The 20649-nt window shown below is 39.7% G+C and overlaps 1 protein-coding gene across 1 annotated transcript; it reads left to right on the forward strand.

Moving 5' to 3' along the window:
• Positions 1-2004: 2004 nt before the first annotated feature.
• On the forward strand, positions 2005-6170 carry LOC306754486 (uncharacterized protein; the record flags this gene model as incomplete). Its single annotated transcript, XM_079238505.1, has 2 exons — positions 2005-2518; positions 5872-6170. The coding sequence occupies 2 exons, from the start codon at positions 2005-2007 to the stop codon at positions 6168-6170; spliced, it is 813 nt and encodes a 270-aa protein (XP_079094631.1).
• Positions 6171-20649: the final 14479 nt, after the last annotated feature.

Genomic DNA, 20649 nt, shown 5'->3' on the forward strand with positions numbered 1-20649 from the left:
ATAACTTAGGTTGCAAATAGAAAAGCAGAGATTGTTCACACCAGTTTTTCCCCCCTGCTCTTCAACCCCGTTTCTCTTCTCTGCAAACCCTTCCCACCTCCCTCCTCCTCCCTCTGCTGAAAACCATTACAGAAATACAATTTCTAATACCTCCGCACAGGTCTTCGATCGACTGCAAACAAATTTATATTCAGGCGGTAAACAGAAAGCTGCAGAGATTTATTTATTGAGTGTGGAGGAGAGAAACAAGCTAGCGCGTGAACCCTGAGTAACCTCCGAGCTGACATGAAGATGGATCAGTGCACCATGCAAATGCATGGAGAGAAGGGATATATTGCACTCAGTCATTCAGCACATCGCTGCCTGTAGAATCCCATTAACTCCCACAGCTGGGACCATATTTCTGTGTTGTAAGAATGCAGTTAGAAGTTGTTCATTACGCTGAATTATTTTGTAATTACTACAAACTTAAAAGACATGGGAAATATTAAAGTAAACTGATAAAATCAGAGTAGTTGTGGGATTTAGGGTTTTAAAGGGTAATTAAATGTTATTATTATTATTATTATTATTATTATTATTATTATTATTATTATTATTATTGCATATAGGGTTGTTATTTTTAATGTATTGTTTGTGGAGAAAAAAAGAATAAAATAAAATAAAATATTTTATATGATTTGAAATAGTCCAAAAAAATATATACACAATTGGTAATCTTCGGAAAAAAAGCTAATTTGAGGCATTCACCTGAAACTCAAGGTTAATATTAACTCAAAAACTGCTTATTATTAAGGTTAAACGATAACCAAGTTCCAGTTTCCTGCGTTAATTTGAACTAATGTCAGTTTTTTTAACGACCTGCAAATCATAAGTCTAATTAAAATTAACAGTAGCGCATGAGCACATTAGTAGCTTTATAGTCTCTTGAAAGTAGATCAGCCAATGCTATGAAGCTTGTTCATATTTTAATTTCCAACTGCATGGCTTAAGAACTACAGGTCTGTTGTTCCGTCTCCTTTCTGTTCTCATTTTATTGTAACCTGACTTTTGTCTGTTTTCGGCCGCTAAATAAAATATTATCTCTTTTTCAGTGTCAACTTTGAAAGCAGTCTCACAGTCGTTTATTTCACACTAAAAACCAACAAAAAAGAAAACAAAGTAAAAGGAAAAAATACAGATGATTTATTTTCTGATATGGATCTGCAACGGAGAATACAGCTATTAAGACGAAAGGCTAGAAAAAACACGATGTCTTTTCAGTCAGTTTTAACTTTTTTTTTTTTTTTTTTTTTTTTTAACAGAGAAACTTTGTTTTTTTTTTTTTCTTTCTTTGGTTCTGTTTTAGGACGATAATAACAAATACGCTCCGATTGACTTCTAAATACCAGCTGTCTGGATCTCTGAACCCATTAAGCGTGCCTTTCACATGACCTAAGCCCTTTGCAGAACAGAGCATTGGGTTTTCGAGAAGCATTTGAAAATTTGCATAATCCATTAGCTAGGCCTGTATTATGCTAATTTAGTTTTGAGGGGGGAAAAGAAGTTTTATGGTTTTCTTAAAAAGAAAAGTAACAATAAAAAAGTTTGTACAATAATTTGGCCTAAAGCAAATAGCATTTTCATTTATTTTGCTATATTTATACCCTACGTGTTTTAAGTCACAGGCCCACGAAGGCCCTCAGTGTCTGCTGATGGTCTCTGCAACTTATTATGATTTGTGCAGTTTTCGCAATGGCCTTTTGAACTCGGCCAACATTAAACTGTTGACTTAATGCGAGTTTTACGAGTTGCTTGGTCGGTTTAATCAGTGTTGTCCTATCTGATGAAAGAGATGTCCAGCTATTGGCCGAGACCAGGAGGGCACGTCATCTCCATCAATCAGGGACTGCTCTTTCTCCTCTGAGGAATGTCCTTATGCAGGTCCGTCCAGCCGCCTGGCCGTGCTTTGCTGGATGCATGAGAGGCACCCCCGTCCAATGATAGTTCAGAGGAAAGGTGATAATGACTTCCTATCACGAGTTAACGGCCGGAGTGGAGACCAGCCCTCTGTTAACTTACTTCAACCGAGCCAAAGAGGTCATAAACCCGGACCAGGGCGGCAGGTCTCATCCTGAACTCAGCAGTCTTTATGAGGAAGAGCAACTGAAGTTGGAAGCTGCTTCTGAATTTTATAATTCGCCTTCGATTGTGTGTACCTCTCCGGACAGCCCTCCTCCTCCAACGCAGAGTGGGACTCGCGAGGGCTTCTCCACACCGGCCTCCCAACACTCGTGCCGTGTCCCCTGGCGGTGCAGGACGCAGAGCTCTCCAGGACGCGGATATTTAAACAAGAACGAAACCAGACACTGCGACTTTAGATCTCTTACAGAGCAAATTCACACATCCTCTAAGCATAGCTGCGAAAGTCACGCTGGCCTGAGAAGTTCGGAGAGCTTGGACTGTAACGGAGTTGGTACGGATGACAGGAGGAAAACTTTTGAGTGGATGAGAGTGAAAAGGAGTCAGCAACGGGCGGGTAAGGTTTTAGAGGTCGCTGGGCTTTAAATGAAGGGGCATTTTGTCATTTTATTCACAGTTATTCCAGTGTAAAATGGTATACATCTTTAAGCCGAAGTGATTTTTGTAAGTTTTGTTACCAGGCAGGAAACTCTATAAGAAGTTTTATGTTGGAGCTTAAAAAATGAAAAAAAAGTAGCTGACGCGCTTCGTGCGTCACCGAGAACAACTTTCTCCGTCACTAAGAAACAAACGCCGAATTAAAAATGCATAAATATCAAATCAAAACGTTTGACTGGCAGCAATAACTGTTCGCCTAAAGAAACATTTGAATATGCACATGAGAAGTTGGTTAATATTTCCTTAACGGTTTCATGTTCAGGTTATTTAGCATTTTTGCTCCACCTACTGTTACATGCAGGCTGAACTGAGAGGGACGTGAGGTACAGTGAAAAAGCTGCTTAGTCTCAGTGATTCAACCCAGAAAGTGATAAATTATTTACCCTTGCCCTTACTAACCAGTAGACTTTGAATAATGCAACAGACCACTGCCTGTCGAGACCAAAGGGAAGTTGAGTAAAACTTACTCCTGTAAGCTGGAGTGCTCCCGAGTATTGATTGGTTGTCTGTTTGTAATGAAAGCCCTTGTGTATTGATTTCAGTTTGCAGCACCTTTACATGTGTCCACCTTTTTAACATAATTGCTGTCACAGATCATCATTTCCCTGACTGATGGTTTCTGGGCAGAGAGCCCATAGGAGTACACGTCCAACTTTTAAAATTACCAACAGACTGCTAATGTGAAAAGTGTCTATCAATCCTTGATTTTATGTGAGTTATGGTTTTGTATATCAATTCTTTATTTCATCAATGGTGTCATTTGACTGACTGGTCACTGTATGTGGGTTGTGTTTCATAAATTTGACTCAGAGGAATATTTACAACGGTGGTGGTCTCTGCCTGCTGTAAGGGTGCTGCTGACCCAAATGTTCAGTGACCAACCAAGCAACTTTATCACAATCTGTTTATGCCTTGTGGCCCTCAAACTTAACTGCAGGGGATAAAACAAGCAAATAAGAGTCTGCTGCAAACTTCAGGTTATTAGAATCCAAGAAATGTGCAGCTTTACCCAGATCTACACTTGTAAGTCCGATTTGTGGTTATAATGAGGTTGGGTTGACAAATACTTGGGATTTTAGTTTAAGATTGATTTAGACTAGTGTTTAAGAACTTCACAATATATTGATATAAACTGAATGACACATGAATGAATGATGGCTAGTATGTTCACTGTAAATAAGTATTTTCATTATCAAATAATTGACAAACCATCTTTTGGTGTGTTATGTTTTATAAAAGAGGCAGGGATCATGTTTTTTTCTTCTTTCTGCATTATGATGTGATTTTGACTTGTTTTGTCCAGATCTACTTATACATCGCCATGTGAAAAATAAACTGTCAAAGAATGTGTGGATATGCACTGTTTAATGAATATTTCAGATAATTTGTTGTGTAACATGTAGCAAATAATCTAATGTTTTAATTATTCTTGCTTAAATTAGTCATTTTTGTGGATAAAGTCTGGTGCTGCCTGAGTGATGGAGGTACAAAATGGCTCGTATCTTTGATCTTTCAAGAAGTCACTTTATCCATCAAACAAAGCTGCTCCTCTGATCCGAATCCGTGCACTTGAGAAAACCATTTACTCACATCTACCCACACATTGACATTTCCACTCAGCTTTGTTAGTATCTCTGTAACCTCTTTCTGCATCTCTCTGAAGGAGATCATCTATAGGAGTAGCTCATTAGCACCACTGTGTAACTTGTAAAAGAATCATTAGTGAAAGTGTGCCTTCCTCTCGAGCTTGTATTGGTTTTGGCACAAAACAAAGTCTTGCATTTTCTTCCGTGTTGAAAGGCCTCCACAAACCTGCTGTAACCTGATCTCCTGGCTCAGTGTATATACTCCCTGTGCGTCATTCTTCAATTATCCTTTGACAGCACCTGAATTACTATGGGCTGGATGCCCAGATGACTGAGGCAATGCGTATTGATCTATCCCTTTTCTTCTTCCCTCTCCTTGACTTGGAAGGCCCTTCCATTCCCTTTGCTGGCTATTTTAAGTGTGCAAGTCATTCCTCAAATATTTAGTTTGAATCTTTTATGTCTTCTAGCTGACATCAATTCTATTATCTTTGCAGCCATTAATCAGTATGTACATGTGAATTTCACCCCTGAAAGCTGAGGATCTTAATTAATGTACAGCTTCTGTGTATTGGCCACTCATATTTACTGTCTTCTAATTCTACCTTCACCCTCACTTTTTTTTTTTTTACAAAACAAATGTTGACATTTATCCTATATCTGACCTTTCCATCTGCTACGCTTTTCCAAGTGGCTGGAGGCCCGTTAACCTTCCTCTCGATGAAGTGTAGTGGGAGGCTTCGCTCTACACCTGGCTCAATTAGCAGTAGCAGCAGCAGTAGTGCATTTTCTCAGAGGCATAGACACACTGATGATAACCCACAATGTCTGCAATGCAAAATGAAGATATAGCTGCAGTCCCCTGTCATTCATTGCACATAAGTAGCAAAGATGATACTTTAATGTGTAACCCAAAAACCTCAGAGAAGAAAACTGGGGATATTTGTCATTAAGCATTGTTCGTATGGATTTGTAAACTGTTAAACTGTCATTGATACAGAGGCCCAAAGGCAGATAATTAACGATTCTGATGAATGCAGTTAATGGACTCTAAATGCTATAAAGTTGTGAAGTGCCAAACATTTCTCAGACTACTTAGAATGTACAGCAATTTTTTGTTTTTCGATGTGAGCAGTTCGCAGTGCAGCAAACAACACCGAACCTGCAAGGCAGTTAAAGTGTTAAAATGTTTCACATTTAAAGCTTTTGAAATTTTTCAAACTTAGTGATGCTTTAATTAATTCACAGGCATTTCTGTTATTGTGTACACACTTGTAGATATAAATGTAGATATAAAACAACTCCTATTCCTCCTGCTTAACAACTCCATAAAATCTTTCCAGCTCACCCTGTATATTACATTACCTCTCTGGAATACATCTTTGTCATACCTACAGATAGAAATTTGTCTCTGAGAAAAATACAAACTGACTGTGGGACAGTTCCTAAAATTTCTACCTATAGGCCTACATATTAATTGGACCAGCTTTTAATAGAACAAAAAAACTTTTTTTTTTCTTTTTTTCCATATTGTGACAAATTCTTGTGCCATTTCCATAACATGTGCGTGGATCATTTAATTCAGTGAAGTTTTGTTCTTTTTTTTTTTGTTTTTGGTCGCCTCATTGATCCTGCTGACGACTGTATTCATGTGCTCTATTCCCAGCCAGATTGCACGTGACCCATGGGTTCAGTATTGTCTACCCGGGCCTCGGTGCTCCAGAGGATGGAAACCGCAGCATCTGCACAGACGACCATCCGACGTTGAATGGGGCCCCGAGGACCAGCTACAGCACCAAGCAGCTGACTGAGCTGGAGAAGGAGTTCCACTATAACAAGTACCTTACACGAGCCCGGCGGGTGGAGGTCGCAAGCAGCCTCCAGCTAAGCGAGACGCAGGTCAAAGTTTGGTTTCAGAACAGACGCATGAAACAGAAAAAATTACAGAAGGACGGGCTGCTCTGAGATTAGCGACCCAGCCTACCCCATCCCACTCAAACACGGACCCTCTCGGATCCCCTTCAGCTGGACCAGCCTTGCAAAAAAAAAAAAACACCTGCTCCTGAACTCCTGATCTGCATCGTGCGTTAGACAGCAATGGCGCCAACGGGCAGATGTTTTGATTCGCGTTTGCATCGCTCTCAATCAGGCTTTACCTTTATTTGTTTACCACGATGGATGCTATTCGCGAGATGCGCAATGGCAGGTTTCTCCATGCAAGAACGGGTGACTGCGATTTGTCATGATCCCCGGCTTCTGACTGGCGCTGTGATTTGAATATTAAAATTCAAGTCAACCCATTGCGCTTCTATCTACACAATGTAAACGAAGATACAAACTTATTCAATTGACCGTAAAAACTGTGGAAGGCTATTTGTTTATTTCAGACCATTTATTGGGGGAACCGACTTTACTTGAATAATTCATTCTGAAAGGGTTTGTGTTTAGATTTCTATTTAAAAACATAGAAAACATTATTATCTATAAAGTCTACTACCGATTTTTTTTTTCTCTACAAAAAAAAAAAAAAAAAAAAGATTTCGGTATGGTTTAGCAAAGCATTTGATCCAACCACAGTTTTGCTGTCTCAGACAATTAAATAATATCTTCAGTTTTGTTAAAATGTTTTGTCTAACGTAAATGCAGCTGATAGTACAGTATAATTTTGCAAGCTTTTGGTTGTGCATTTATGTCACCTATTTGTCCGATCTTGAAGTTTTCATTAGGCTGTCCATCCACCATCATTGACGAATAGATTTATTGACTTCACATATTACAGTATTAATTCTTGGTGATCGTTTTAAAGCATAAATCTGGGTGTATTTGGTTTAATCTGTAACTGCATGTTAACGGAACGGAGAAACGTCACGATCGGGAATTGTTGCAAAATTTTATTACATGTTTATGTGTATCAGAAAATGATAATTTGGTTTGAACACTCATGCGGGACAAGAGACAATAAAAGAATGTCTGTGTTGTTTTGCAGATCCACCCATAAACTGTGTGGCCCCAGCAGTTGCAGCAGTTAAATACTCCTCCCAGATTCCCATCTCATCTCATATAAAGTAAATGATTGTAAACACGACCCTTAAACACTGCTGTGGCTCTTAGTATCACTGTGCGTCTCTATCATGTTAATGTCTGTTATAATATCAATCGATGGACCATCATCCGCATTCATTCTCCATAAGGGAATATTTTTGTTTCTTTTTCAATTAAGGGAATTTTTACTGAATATAATTGTTGCTGTAGGTATAAAATTAATCACAACAAATAAATAAAACTATGTCTGAAATGAAGTGCAGGGCAAAAAAGGGTGTTTTAAACCCGGAGCATGTGTTATCATAAGAATTTATTTATGCAAATGAAATGCCTCTGAAAACACTTTGACAATTGTACCTCTAGGGTGAAAAAGTGGACATGGGCTGCAAGGCCACGCTAATATATGCAGTTACACCAGAGTTCAACTCTCACCTCCTGACCCTTGTCTTGCCTGAAGACGATGACCCGGTCAGTGGCTCTCAGAGAGAAAGATGCACCATTAATTTGGGTGACCTCCAAGTCTGAGCTTTTTCTTTCATTCATTTTCTTTTTTTCCTTCAACCAGCAACTCCCAGCGCTTTTGTTCTTCTGTGTGGGTCTCTGTGTCCACACAACAATATTTCATTGAGCTGAATAGTAGAGTGGCCATATGATAATTGTTCACATTATATTTCCATACCAGGCCAGATAATACTTTTTTTTTTCACCACACTCAGAGCCCAGAGCTAACCCAATTTTTGTCCCATCTCTTGTTTTAATAAGCCATAAAATGTGCTCACTTTATGCACTGAATGAAAAACTATTTTTACCTGGTTTTTGAATATAACCCACGGGACTATGTTTAATGGCAAAGTGGAAAAAAAAATCAAGTTACTGGAGCACTAATTGATTCACTGTCAGTGGCATTGCTAAGAATATTTACAGCAGCTTTTCATTGGATGCTCACAGAAAACTTATTTCACACAAATTTGCCTGATTTTTTTTTTTTTTTTAAAGCACATTAATCCCCTCAGAAATTGTAATATGAATGCTAATGAGCAAAAAATTAAAGCTTGATGGGCAAAAACATTAAAAATGAAAGGAAAACAGTTTACAACATTTACGTTTTTTTGTTTGCTTGTTTCTGGTTTTGTTTTGTTTTGGGTTTTTTTTATTGATTAAAACAATTTTACATGCGAGCAGGACTAAAAAAAAGTGTTGCACTCAATTTATTTCAAATTTGCATTTAAGCAAAAGACACACCATTAAGACTGCCTTTCTCTAAACAAAATAGTACAAAGTGGAATGTTTAACAAAACCGACAAATGTGCCACGTTTTCAATGCAAAGTGTGCACTTGTCAAGGTTACAAGGATAATGATGATGGTGAAAGCAATCGTGTTGGAAATAACATAACGACAATGCCTTGTTATAATACTGGTCCCTCCTGTCCACTATTCCTACAGACGTGTATTAAATTGGCCTTATTAGAAACTCTTTTATCATCTTGTGCAAATATGGTCTCTTGCCACAGGGCTTCAGGTTATACTTGCGGCTGGTGTGTTTTCATTTTAAATCCAGCTGCTTCATAATAGTTTTAATAGATTCACTAAAAAATATACAAGTAAGGAGCAAAAACTTGAAGGAAGATGTTGCTATGAATCAAAGGTTGAAAAAAAGAGTTGATGGGTAAACTATCACTATAATTTCATTCTGTGGTAGCTTCAGTATTTGTGTCTCAATTTATGAAAGAATTGTATTGGTTGTTTTGTTGTGACATTTAGTTTGAAAGCTTTTGAGTGTGACCATGTTTTGATGAATTTATATTCTTCAGCAATTCCATCCTTGAAGATGTAATGAGACTGATAACAATGCTAAATATTATCACAAATGCAAAACACAAAAATAGACACAGAAGTAAAGCCCCCCTCCCCCCCCAAAAAACTCTGCTACAGGTTATGACATCATAACATTTCTGTCATCTTTGTTGTTTTCTTCTCTTTCTTTAGAGTGGTCATTTGCAATCATGAAATCTTAATATTTTAATTAAATAAATTATTGTAAATGTTTATCAAAATCAAGTTTTGTGTATATTTTGTTTCCATAAAACTCCTGAACACAAAGCATACCACTAATATATCACAGTAAATCCAGTGATGTATTTGTGCATGATGAATGAGGCTATTGACAACTTCTAATTTCCTCTGTATCCTGTTCGCTGTTGGCATGAGCAATGAAGGAACATTTGTGAGAGACTACCTTCTATTACACTTTAAATGAACACATAAGTTTTGGAGTTCAGTGAAGCTAATACCAAACTGACCTTAAATGTACTAAATGCATAATAGAAATGTTATATTCTTTCCAGAACTCAGGGGAGTAAAATCAATTGATCATGTTAAAATCTTTCTAACTCTGTGTGAAACCCTTACAGATAGGTCTGTTGTTTTTGTAATCCTCGATAATTTGAATGCTTTCTTCCTTCTCGGTTTTTCTGCATGTCTGATTTTACTGTTTTTCTTCATTTGCAAAGACTGTCATGCACTATTAGTCTTTTTGATTGGTCCAATTCACATATTTGACTAACAAACCATTATTGTATCAAGAAAGTTAAATTGAAGCGCACCTGTCTGTGTGAGTGTGTTCCAATACCTATTTGGATGCTCTGTGTACAATTACACAAATATGTGTTTTGTTTCCTAGGTGCTACTGATAAAGTGCTCAAAATCATACAAAACACCTATTTGAATAATTGTTCACTCACACGCGCATTCACTCACACACATACAAATCCATACATAACACATTCTGCCAGAGCTACGCTGGCAACATGCACACCAGTCCAGTCCTTGCCTCTCCGCTGCTGCTCCACTCCAGGGAGCAGATGTTTGGGGACAGCTTACAGCCTCAGCGAATTTCTGTGTACACAGCAAACAGCAGCACTCAGCACTTCTGGCTGCAATGGGAAATTTGCTCTTGGGGGTAGGCGGTGGGGTGTTGTTGGGTGGGGTGAGGCCTTTGAGTCAGTAGAAGGTATGGTGAGCCTGGGAGGGAAGGGGAAAAGAATGAGAAGGAGGGTGCACAATGGGGTGAAACTGTGTCAAGGTTGATTGTGTGATGCACTGGAGAAATCTACATTTCCTAGGACCTTTGCTGCTGTGTACTGGAATGGTGCATGAGAGCATCATGAATGTTACACACAGTAACATTCATGACATATATGTGTTTATTCACATTATATTGTGACCTCTCTCATGTTGCTCTGTCTACTGACTAGTTTAGATTGACCTTTGAAAAGTTGCAGACAAGCATAAAGTGGGGTGAAGAGCAAGGAAACAATGCTATAAGACCTTATAAATATTGCTGATAATGCATTTGAGAAGTCAGCTGTAACACAGAACCTGCTGTAGTAATGATGGCACGGACTTAATGAAAGTTCCTTGTAGTAGCTTGTTGCCTTGCCCTCTTCAATATTCAATACATAGAAAACTTGAATTCTTTTGTCAAAATATCCAATTATGTTTTGAACAAATGCACTTTTCCTGTCCTTATTTTTACCCCTCTAAAAAATAGCACATATGCTCAACAAGATGCCACATGCAGTCTTATGTAAACAAGCTCAAGCATACACATACCGTCTTATTTCCAAACATGTGTGCAAGAACACAGATTTTGACCTCTCATCAGCGTAGTGTAATCCCTAAACAAACCGTCATAAATGAGCCCTGCAATGCTTATTTGTCTGAATGGAGGCAACCCCCTGCTCTCTGCCTCTGGGGTGGGGTTGCCATAGTGACAGATTTGTAGACATATGGAGAGAGAGAGAAGTGGAGCTGGGCTGAAGGGGCGGGGATCAAGGGGTGAGCTCGAGGTACGACAGAGAAAGGGATGGATACCAGTATGAGGACACTGGCACTCTATCTTTCAGATTTGTCTCTGTGTGTCATCTGTCAATCAGCCATCCATAACAGCCTATACTCACTGAAAGAACAGTTCATGAACTTTCCTCCGTCGAGTCTCCCTCAGGCGTCAGCTTGGCTTCATTTCATGATAGAATTGATTTTGGAGTCGCCTGCACAGCCCAGAAAACACAGTATGACTGTCATTAAATTAACAAGGAAAGATGTATCTATACATTTAGCAGATTTTCATTGTTGTTTACACAAATGAATGATTAGTAAGAACAAATATACAAATGTTTTTACGTATTGCTAATTAAATTCACTACATGCTATCACTTTTTAGTCCATCTGAAGGCAGCTTGGCATTGGACTGGGAGAAAAAGGAAGAGAAAAGAGGTCAAAAGTAGCAAGAATATAAGGAAAGAGATGTGCACGTTTGAAGTGCCCATCAAGACTGGCCTTGCTACTATAAAAACACATTTTCCCCATCACCCTTTTTATGCAAAAGAGAAAGACCAGGTGCTCAATCAAACCTCACGCCTACTGTTTTATTTTTCATCTTCACCCCTCCCACTGCTTGTCTGCACAAACCCTCTGTGTGCCTTCCATCTACCCTTGCATCATTCTTCTCCTCCTTTTGCCTCTCTCTGTGTCATTCGTCTTCCCCTCTGCCTTCTCTGCTGCCTGCTCTCCAACTGATATGAGAGAGTGACCCCAGGCCCTCAGGGGTCAAGTGATACAAGGTCATTGGTGGGTCATCTCACTGACTGGCTGACCTCTAGAGGGACTTCTGGAAGAAGCCAATCAGGCCTTTCTCCTCACCCCCTAAGGCGGGTCTCCCTCCCCAGCTCATCAGCAGCTTATGTCACATGACCAGGCTGAGGCGTCAGAGGGAGGATGATTAATGATGCTTTTAGTACCTGTTTAGAATGAAGCTGTCCACACCACACTGTAATTACCCACTCCCAGGCGGCAGCTGCCCGACGTAATTGCTTTTTGTTTGTTGACCTGGTTTATTGAAGAGAGAGATGGCTTTGGTTGGTTAGATGGGGCGATGTACAGTATACAAAGGTGAGGTTATATGTATGTCAAAAATATTAGTGGCAGAGTGAGGAGGAGATTTATGAAGGCTACACAAGAAGATAAATACCTCAGCTATGTATGCTCAGTGATGGAAAAACAGGTAACACAAGATTCAAAGTTGTTTCAGGTTTTATAACACAAGAACAAAATCAAAGGGTACTGATGGCATGTAGCCATTAAATGTCAACAACACTGCTAAAGGTCAGAGACAGCCACAGACCTTTTGTGCAATGTTACTACACAACACAACAACACATAAGAAAGTATACAACATGCACGATGAGGGAAAGCATGATCAGTCATGCATAATTTATGTCAACATCATGAAAGCACGAGCACTGTGTTGCTATGAAAATTCAAAACTAAGTTCAGAAGGTCAGCGAAGAGCTGTGCCTTGAGATGCCCCCTCCCCTCCCTTGTTTGGTTACATGCCTTAAGCATATATGAAAATTTCAGTACCTGCAGTACAGTGCCACGAGGACAGTGACAATGAAACTCAGATAAACAGCCCCTCGTTTGACCTATGGGCGCATAAATTTGCCACCCATAAATCCTTGAGTGTTTTAGCTCTGTTTGGCGCATTTGCTGTGCCTCTCGCTACCAAGACTGAGAGTAAGTGTCGGATATCAGTGCCTCTGTATGAGCAGCTTTCATCCTCCTCCTGGTTCTCACATAACTCAGTCCTGCAGCCTTTATCACCGCCTCATAAATAACTGGACTATCGCCTGATAATGTCCGCTTAATGCTTAGTCAATAAAGCCCACAGTAAGAGGGGCCTTTTTTTTAGCCCCTTTCCTGTACATAAATATAAACAGTGCTGCAGATTGATGTGATGGGCAGGCTCTTTCCACACTGGGACAAAAAGAGGCAACGTGTGGGCCCAGAAGCTGAAGGGCTGTGGGGCTGCAGGTGTTTAGAGGAGATAGTGGGCTGTAATGAGGGGGATGTGAGGGAAAGGCTGAGTGGATAGCCTTGACTGATCACCTGTGAAAGGCACATGCACTCATACACACAAATGATGGCACATAGACATTGAGGCACAAGCACACATGCACAGAGGCGTAGTCATTCACACACCAACACACACACTAATGCCATCATTAGTTAACCCATTGGTGTCGATGCCTGGTGCACAAAAGCTCATCCTCCCTATTTGAAGGGCATTATAGTTGTATGATAAAGAGACAGTGAACTGCTTTTGTATCTTGTTAGGATCTTTTCTCTATCTCTTGACACATTTGCAAAACAATCCACATGGTACAACCACACAATTACACTCAGGGTTGTGAGGTAAATTGACTTGTGCACAATACAGGCACAGTTATAGACCATTCACACTAGTCATGAGAGCAACCAATTCCAGTGCAAAGCCAGGGACAGCTGTGGTCACTGAGATGGCTGGAATGGGATCAGACTGAGCCTGGGGAGACAGTAGAGACTGACAAGGGTGTTCCTGCGTTGAACGACTGGGTTGATTGTGATCCATGACTTAGTCAGCGTAACAGCACCTGGGTTTGGAGAAGCAGCAAGAAGAGATAGACGATGACACTGAATGAGTTCAAACTAAGAAAGATTATATAATCAGCTTATATTGACATACATGGCGGGGTATAAGTGCTGGTCTGGTTGTTATTTGTTCAAACATTTTGTGAAGCCAAGCTAAAATGAGAAAGTTCTATGAACAGAAAAAAAGAGAAGAAATAAAAGAAAATATCTGTTGATTTATCGTAGTTTATTTCAACTTTAAAATATATAAATAACACTTAATGGGAATTTGTTTTGATGATCGTGCTTGGAGACACTGACATTTTTTTAAATTTCCAGTTAAATCTGGCTCTTATTGTTACTGTATCAATATCGTGAAGCTAGCATGACAAAATCACACCAATCTGTTTCAGCTGAAAATTAAATTTTAGTCACATTATTACCTATCCTAGGTACAACTCAGAGAAGTCTTGTAAATACATAAAGCAAATCTTTTTGTTATATCTTGTGGACATTAAAGCAAGTAACTGCATAGCAATTCAGTTTAAAAAAAAGAGAGAGAAAAAAGCAATATGGTATTTAAAGTGAATAAAAGTGGATTGTTACATAGAGTATAATGGTTTTAGGCATCTTACTAACTTGAATACAGTTTTGAAAACATTGTACGCATAACCATTAACAACAAAACAACACTGACTCATTAAAACTAAGTCAAAACCTTCCATTTAATTGCAGTCCTCTAGAAAACGTGTACGTAATTAAAATATGAAAAAAAAAATCTTCCCATCTGCATCAATAATTAGATTTTAATTTAATATCTATTTCACGGTTTACTATCAGACTGGTGTAATTTTATTATGTGAATTTTAGATGGTTTATAGTGTGGCAAAAGATTTGAGCTAGTGATCCAATAGCCTGGCAGAAGAAATGATAAAGAATCTTTTACTGGTACTTTCCCACTTAAATGTAATGACATTGTGTGTATAACATGGCCACTCAGTCATTTTGATCTTTAGATGGAAAAGTATCATAAAACCAAAGAAAAAAAAAGAAAATTTCTTCATAATAATTCCTGCTGATGTCGAGCAAAGTATAAGGTAATATGTAATAATTAATTGGAAAACAATCTGCCATTTTGTGAGACTCTAAATTTCTGAGAAATTAGCTCAAACAAAAACATGCCATGTATACAAAGTTCTGGGATGATAAAGAAGTAGTATTATTGTAAACTAATGAGTCATTTTGGCAAAAGATTCATGTGAAGACATGCTTGATGCTATAGTTTAAAAGTCCATGTCTGAAGAGAAAATATGGCCTTACAAATACAACATTCCCCTTCAATGTTCTACTTTCATACAGAAACAAATTTCTAATATTGCCTCCTTTTAAACTTTTATTTCAAACCTATCATTGGACAACACACATTTGTTTAATTAACTGGAAAAATAACTAATCCAAAGAACCAAGCAACAAATCAAATTGGAAAATTCTGAGAAAAAAAAATAATGAACTCATAATTTATACATAACATGTAAGGCTTTGTAATACAAATTAATGAGAGACCACCCAACCTTGAAGTTACTGGAAGGACAATTTCCTCAGTATAGAGTTACTAGTTGTTCTTACTGTAGCTCTTCTTTTAATATGCTCGGGAGTTATCGCCAGTGCAGCAGCTATTTTTCAACAGAATGCAAAGAGATGGGATTATTACAGATGAGTTTGTCTGACTCTGGGTAAGTAATACAATAAACTTATTTGATAAAATGTTTGCTGTACTTAAACGCATTAAACCCGATGTGTGTGCAAAAGCATCTTTCTCATCCACTGCTCATACTGGACCTCATTTATCAATATTTGCTTCTGTGACTAAGGCTAGAATTATCCAAACCATGACAAAAAAAACAATGAATGTGACGTACACAGTTACTAGACTCAAAAGGTATTGGATATTATTTAGGGACTTAGTAAAAATATGAGCAGCTTCTTGATTCAAATTATATTTATTATAACTTTACCATGTTAGGATGTGCATCCTTTGGAACAAGCCAAAAAAAACTTACTAAGGAGGTAAAAAGAGAAAACACAATCTAAACTATGAGTTAAAACATTTATTCTTTATTTCAACCCGATCTTTATTTGTTTTTTAATAAAAATGGCTGTATAACAAGAAGTTATCAAAATACTTTAGATTACTGTTTCTGCAGTAATCTAAAGAATTATTTCTTGATAGGTGCTAACAGTGGAAAAATAGCAGGCCTTATGGTAGGATGGGACAGGATTTTGGAGACCAATGAACAAGAAAGTGGCCAAAAATCGGTTACAGACCGTCTCCGAAGACTGCGGCAAATGAATCTCCTGGGTAATGGAGACAGACCTATTGCAAAATTAGGAGCGACATTAACTGGGGTATCAATAAATAAACCTCTAATTAGGAAAAAAGAAGCGGAGCGCGGCAGCAGCAGTAGCAGCAGCACTAGCAGCAGCAGCACAGGTGGAGAATATCAATGACATTCTCACATCTAAATGCAGGCACAGCTCTCTGTTGAGGGGCTGGGCCTCACATGGGCTTTACCAGTGGCACTAGCTCACCCATACATTTCTGACTCACCCTGGCGGAGAGCATGCCCACCCTTTGACTGTGCAGTGAACCCAGTACACCCTCCCCTCTGTCTAAGTCTCTCCTCCAAGTGCAGCGCTTGGTTTTTTTTTCACCTTCTTTCCCCTAACCAGCTTATCTGCACAGTGCCCCGAGTGTGCCGCTGTGCACTGTGACTTCACCATGATTGATTGTGGTGGGGGTCCTCCACTCCCTTGGTGAGACAGAAAATGGAGGAGGGAAAACAGAGGAGAGTGAGGGGATAATGGGCAAAGCAAAGAAGCCTGGAGAGAGACTGTGATGGGTAAAGTGAAACATGTCTGCACACATACCCTGTATTTATGTTTCTCCTTCAATTGGCATCCATACAAAATATGTCAAAAGTGTTCATGTTGGTGAGAGCAGCAATACTGTAAGTCGACATGCAGGAAGGTAAATGGTCACAATACATAATAGCTACTTTTTTGGTCACCAGTAGGTGAGGCGAGGTTGTGGAAGTGCAAACCTAGGTGTTGGTGGTGGCTGGGTGTCGAGGGGTGCGTGGCGCTGACCACTCCCAGTCTCTCCCCCTCTGTTCCCTGGAGGGTAATAAAGACTGATGACACTGATGCTGTGCCATCCGGCTCCACAGTCTCCACTGCACAACCATTTGCGGCATCATTTATCCCACCCCCCCAACCTCCTCCCCGCTCTAATTCTGCTTTAATAACCACCAGCTCCATTCATCAGTGTATTGACGGGCATGACAGGCGGTGCGGCACACACTAACTCCCTGCCCTTTACTCGCTCACAGCTGGGGTCAGCATGAGGTCACACAGTCAATAATCACAACACACCTCACTGTCACCTTGGAGCGACTGCATGCCCTGCATATCTATCCTCACACATGCCCAAGCTCCTCGTTTACTTCACAGGTTTGTGCATACTACTTGGAAAATTGGTCCATGTGCAGTGAACAGGGAGTACAGGAGTTATTGCTCCATTGGTGGTCCAAATGCATCACTGGCAAAGTCAAGAGGATTCACCACTTTTTACTGATTGCAGGTTGCGTCACAACCAATGTGTTTTGAGGGAACTTTTTTATTTTTCAGGGGGGGGGTTGGTATGTGTGACCATGTGCTGTCATTTGTTACAGGTGCACAACCTCCTTCTCCCTCTTTGGGTATTCATCTCTTCATATGCAAAACATGTCCTGCTGTCCTCCAACTCCAGAACAGTTTGCTGCTGTGACACATTTTTTCTTCATTTCAGTTTGACAGTGACATTTATGTTCATTTGCTCCATGCAATTGGGAAGCATCTGGAGAGGCCGTTTCCCTTTTTTTTTTTTCCCTCCTCCCTCACCTCTCTCTTTTTTTTCTGGCCTGACAAAAATATTAATGCACATTTGCATACTACAGTGACTAAGCCCTTGTTGAAGAGCTGGATTTTTAGAAATCTACAAAGGAAAGACACTCCTGCATGCATACTGAGAGGACTGGAGAGAGGTCTAATCTTTAGACTGATTACAGCATGCTTTGCAACTCAGGACATAGCTAGGATCTGTAGCACTGGGAGCCTACCCCACACCCGTCCATGAATCTTGTGGTTTTGCTGTAGATTGTAGTACACAAGGGAGCCAAACATTCTGCATACTGCGCTTGTCCAGGAGGCACAGGCTCTTTTTCCAACATGGTCACTTGATTTAACCCTGTGTGCTTTGCAATTCACTTTCCGAACCTTCTCTTTACATACACTAACACAAACATCACACAGGAAAAAAAATAACAACAAGCAATTAGCCTTTAGAAGCACACTCATGAGATAAAAGGAAGCCACTAAAATAATTTAATATTCACTCCAAAACACAAACACACATGCAGACAAATATCTCCATATCTTCTGGCCCCTCTTCACCTATCCAGGACCGGCACCAGCAGTAGTCAGGGTGTGGGTGCTGAGGGCTCTAATCTGCAGTGCAGGTCCCATTGGCAAGGATCATTGAGCTAATTAATAATGTGGCACGGAGAGGGATGGCAGTCATTACGGAGCCACAGTTGTGTGTTCTGATATGCTGTGGGCTTCTCTGAGTGCATGCGTGTGTGTGTGTGTGTGTGTGTGTGTGTGTGTGTGTGTGTGTGTGTGTGTGTGTGTGTGTGTGTGTGTGTGTGTGTGTAAATATATGTGTGTAGGTAGGGGGATCTGCAGACACAGGGACTGGCAAGCCTTTGATTCATGATTGATTAACTGATTCATGATTCACAGAGGCCAAGCAAACACAGAAACACTCACAGATATACATCTATTAAAACACATTTTGCAGTGGTTTAAATGCTCTAAAGCTAATCTCAGACACACATTATTCTTGAAGTGAAACTTGTGGTAGACTAGAAATTTACTTAGTGTGAGCCAGAGTATAGTCTATAAGGCTTTCTCTTTTCTTTGCTTCCAGCCAAGCCAACTCTCTGTGTTATGGTGGGTAAGCCATACTGTAGGTCAAACACAATCAGAGGAGAACACTACTCCACAGGGCTCTGTTTAAAACCCTCTGCAACACTTGCAGAACCTATCATTTCCAGTTTGCAGCCATATGTTAGGAGGCACTGTTTACATTGGCAATATTTACAATAGGTGAGGGGACCAGTAGACTAGAGCACTTAGTTGAGTGAGGCAGCCCAATAGCTCATACTGGGCTAATGAAAGGAAACAACAGGCGCAATTAGCAGTGTAAACAAACAGCTCGCTGAGGCCCCAGTCTCCAGTCTCCCCCTGACAGCAAAGGGACTGGCAGCCTGGAGTAGGAGGTAATTGGGAGAGCTAGGAGCCGAGACAAAATCAATGGCAATGCATGAACACACACTGCATGATTAGTCATGACTGTATATGTTAACTATAGGGACTCAAACATGACAAGATACTGCAGCAGGTTTGACCCTGACAAGCTGACAACTGAGACAGGAAATGTCACTTGACTCTTCCTCAGCAACAGACACAAACGTACACATGCTGACAGCTGACACAACACAGTATACAAGCATTGCACTTTGACCACTGGCCATACAGGAGCCTAATGACCTTCCTCTCAGTCTAATTGATCTCATCTTGGTGCCATTATGTGTCTGCCTGTATACTAATGTCTCCCCTTCATTCACTCATTGGGAAGTATCAGCGTCTACAGTGCGACCATGTGGCTGCAGCCAGCAGACAGTCATGCAGAAGCCACGGCCATGTATGTCTCCTCACTCTCCCTGAGTGGAGCCGCAGGGCAGAGAAGCTTCACTAATGCAGTTGGCTGGCAGAGATTTCGACTCTGCAGGGCACATTTTGCTGCAGGCATGAGACTTCTGCAGTCTGAGTGCTGGCCAAGGCAATAATCAGCAAGACATACTTTCCTGCAGAGGGTTACAAAAGTCTACCACACATCTATTATGAGATGAAAAGTGTGGGTTTCTATTGTAATAAAGACTTCTTGGCTCTCTTATGTAAAGTTTTCACATACACTTGTTGTAATAACTGTATTAATGTCAGTGTTTTAGTACTATGTTCGTATTTTTTAGGGCTAAAGTAAGTAAAATGTCTGCCCTTCCATGTTCACTTTTAGTATAACCATTTCTTATCAACTTATAGCTAATTAGAGTACTGTATATAATCGCAATGGTTGGCTCAGCTTAAGGACATTACTTTTTCAAATGTTAGGCCAAGTTTACCTGTGTGGACTTTTTTCCTTACAAAGCACAAAAGCTTATCCCACCTTGGCTGATTCAGCTTCTAAATCCACTTAATGTCACAGTTTCCACAGTTCAACTTGATACCAAGTAAACCACAACAAAGGCAACCGAACTGCAGACATAACAGAAAACCCAGAAAACCTCAGTATATTAAAACTCACATTATATTTTAACTGAGATCCATAAACTCTTCAACGGCAAGCACATAAACAGGACTAAAAAGCAGTCACAAGTCACATCATAACTTTAGTGTTGTAACCAGTGATTTATTTTTTACATGAGAAGACTTGCTCTTTACTTTGTGGCTTAATGTCTTTTGACGAGATTTAAAATAATACATAGACCTATATACATTCTGGTAATGGCTTGTAAAAAGAGGCCTGTACAAATCATGTCTGTTGCATTACTCTCAAGAACTGTCTGTAAATTCAGCCAAATGTAGATTTGTTTCTATGTCAGTTTACACTTCTGTTACTAAAAGATCAAATTCAGCTCTCCCCTCCATGCTTTTTACTTGCATTCTCTTGATGCTGACTCATTAGTAAACCTAAACATTGCTATTTCTGTGATCAGATAACTATATATGATCATTTCACCCCATGAAAGGCAATATACTGGTTCATGAAAATGATAAATAATCAACACCTCTGTC

Source organism: Telmatherina bonti (assembly GCF_933228915.1).
Source record: "Telmatherina bonti genome assembly, chromosome: 4".
Classification (NCBI taxonomy): domain Eukaryota; kingdom Metazoa; phylum Chordata; class Actinopteri; order Atheriniformes; family Telmatherinidae; genus Telmatherina; species Telmatherina bonti.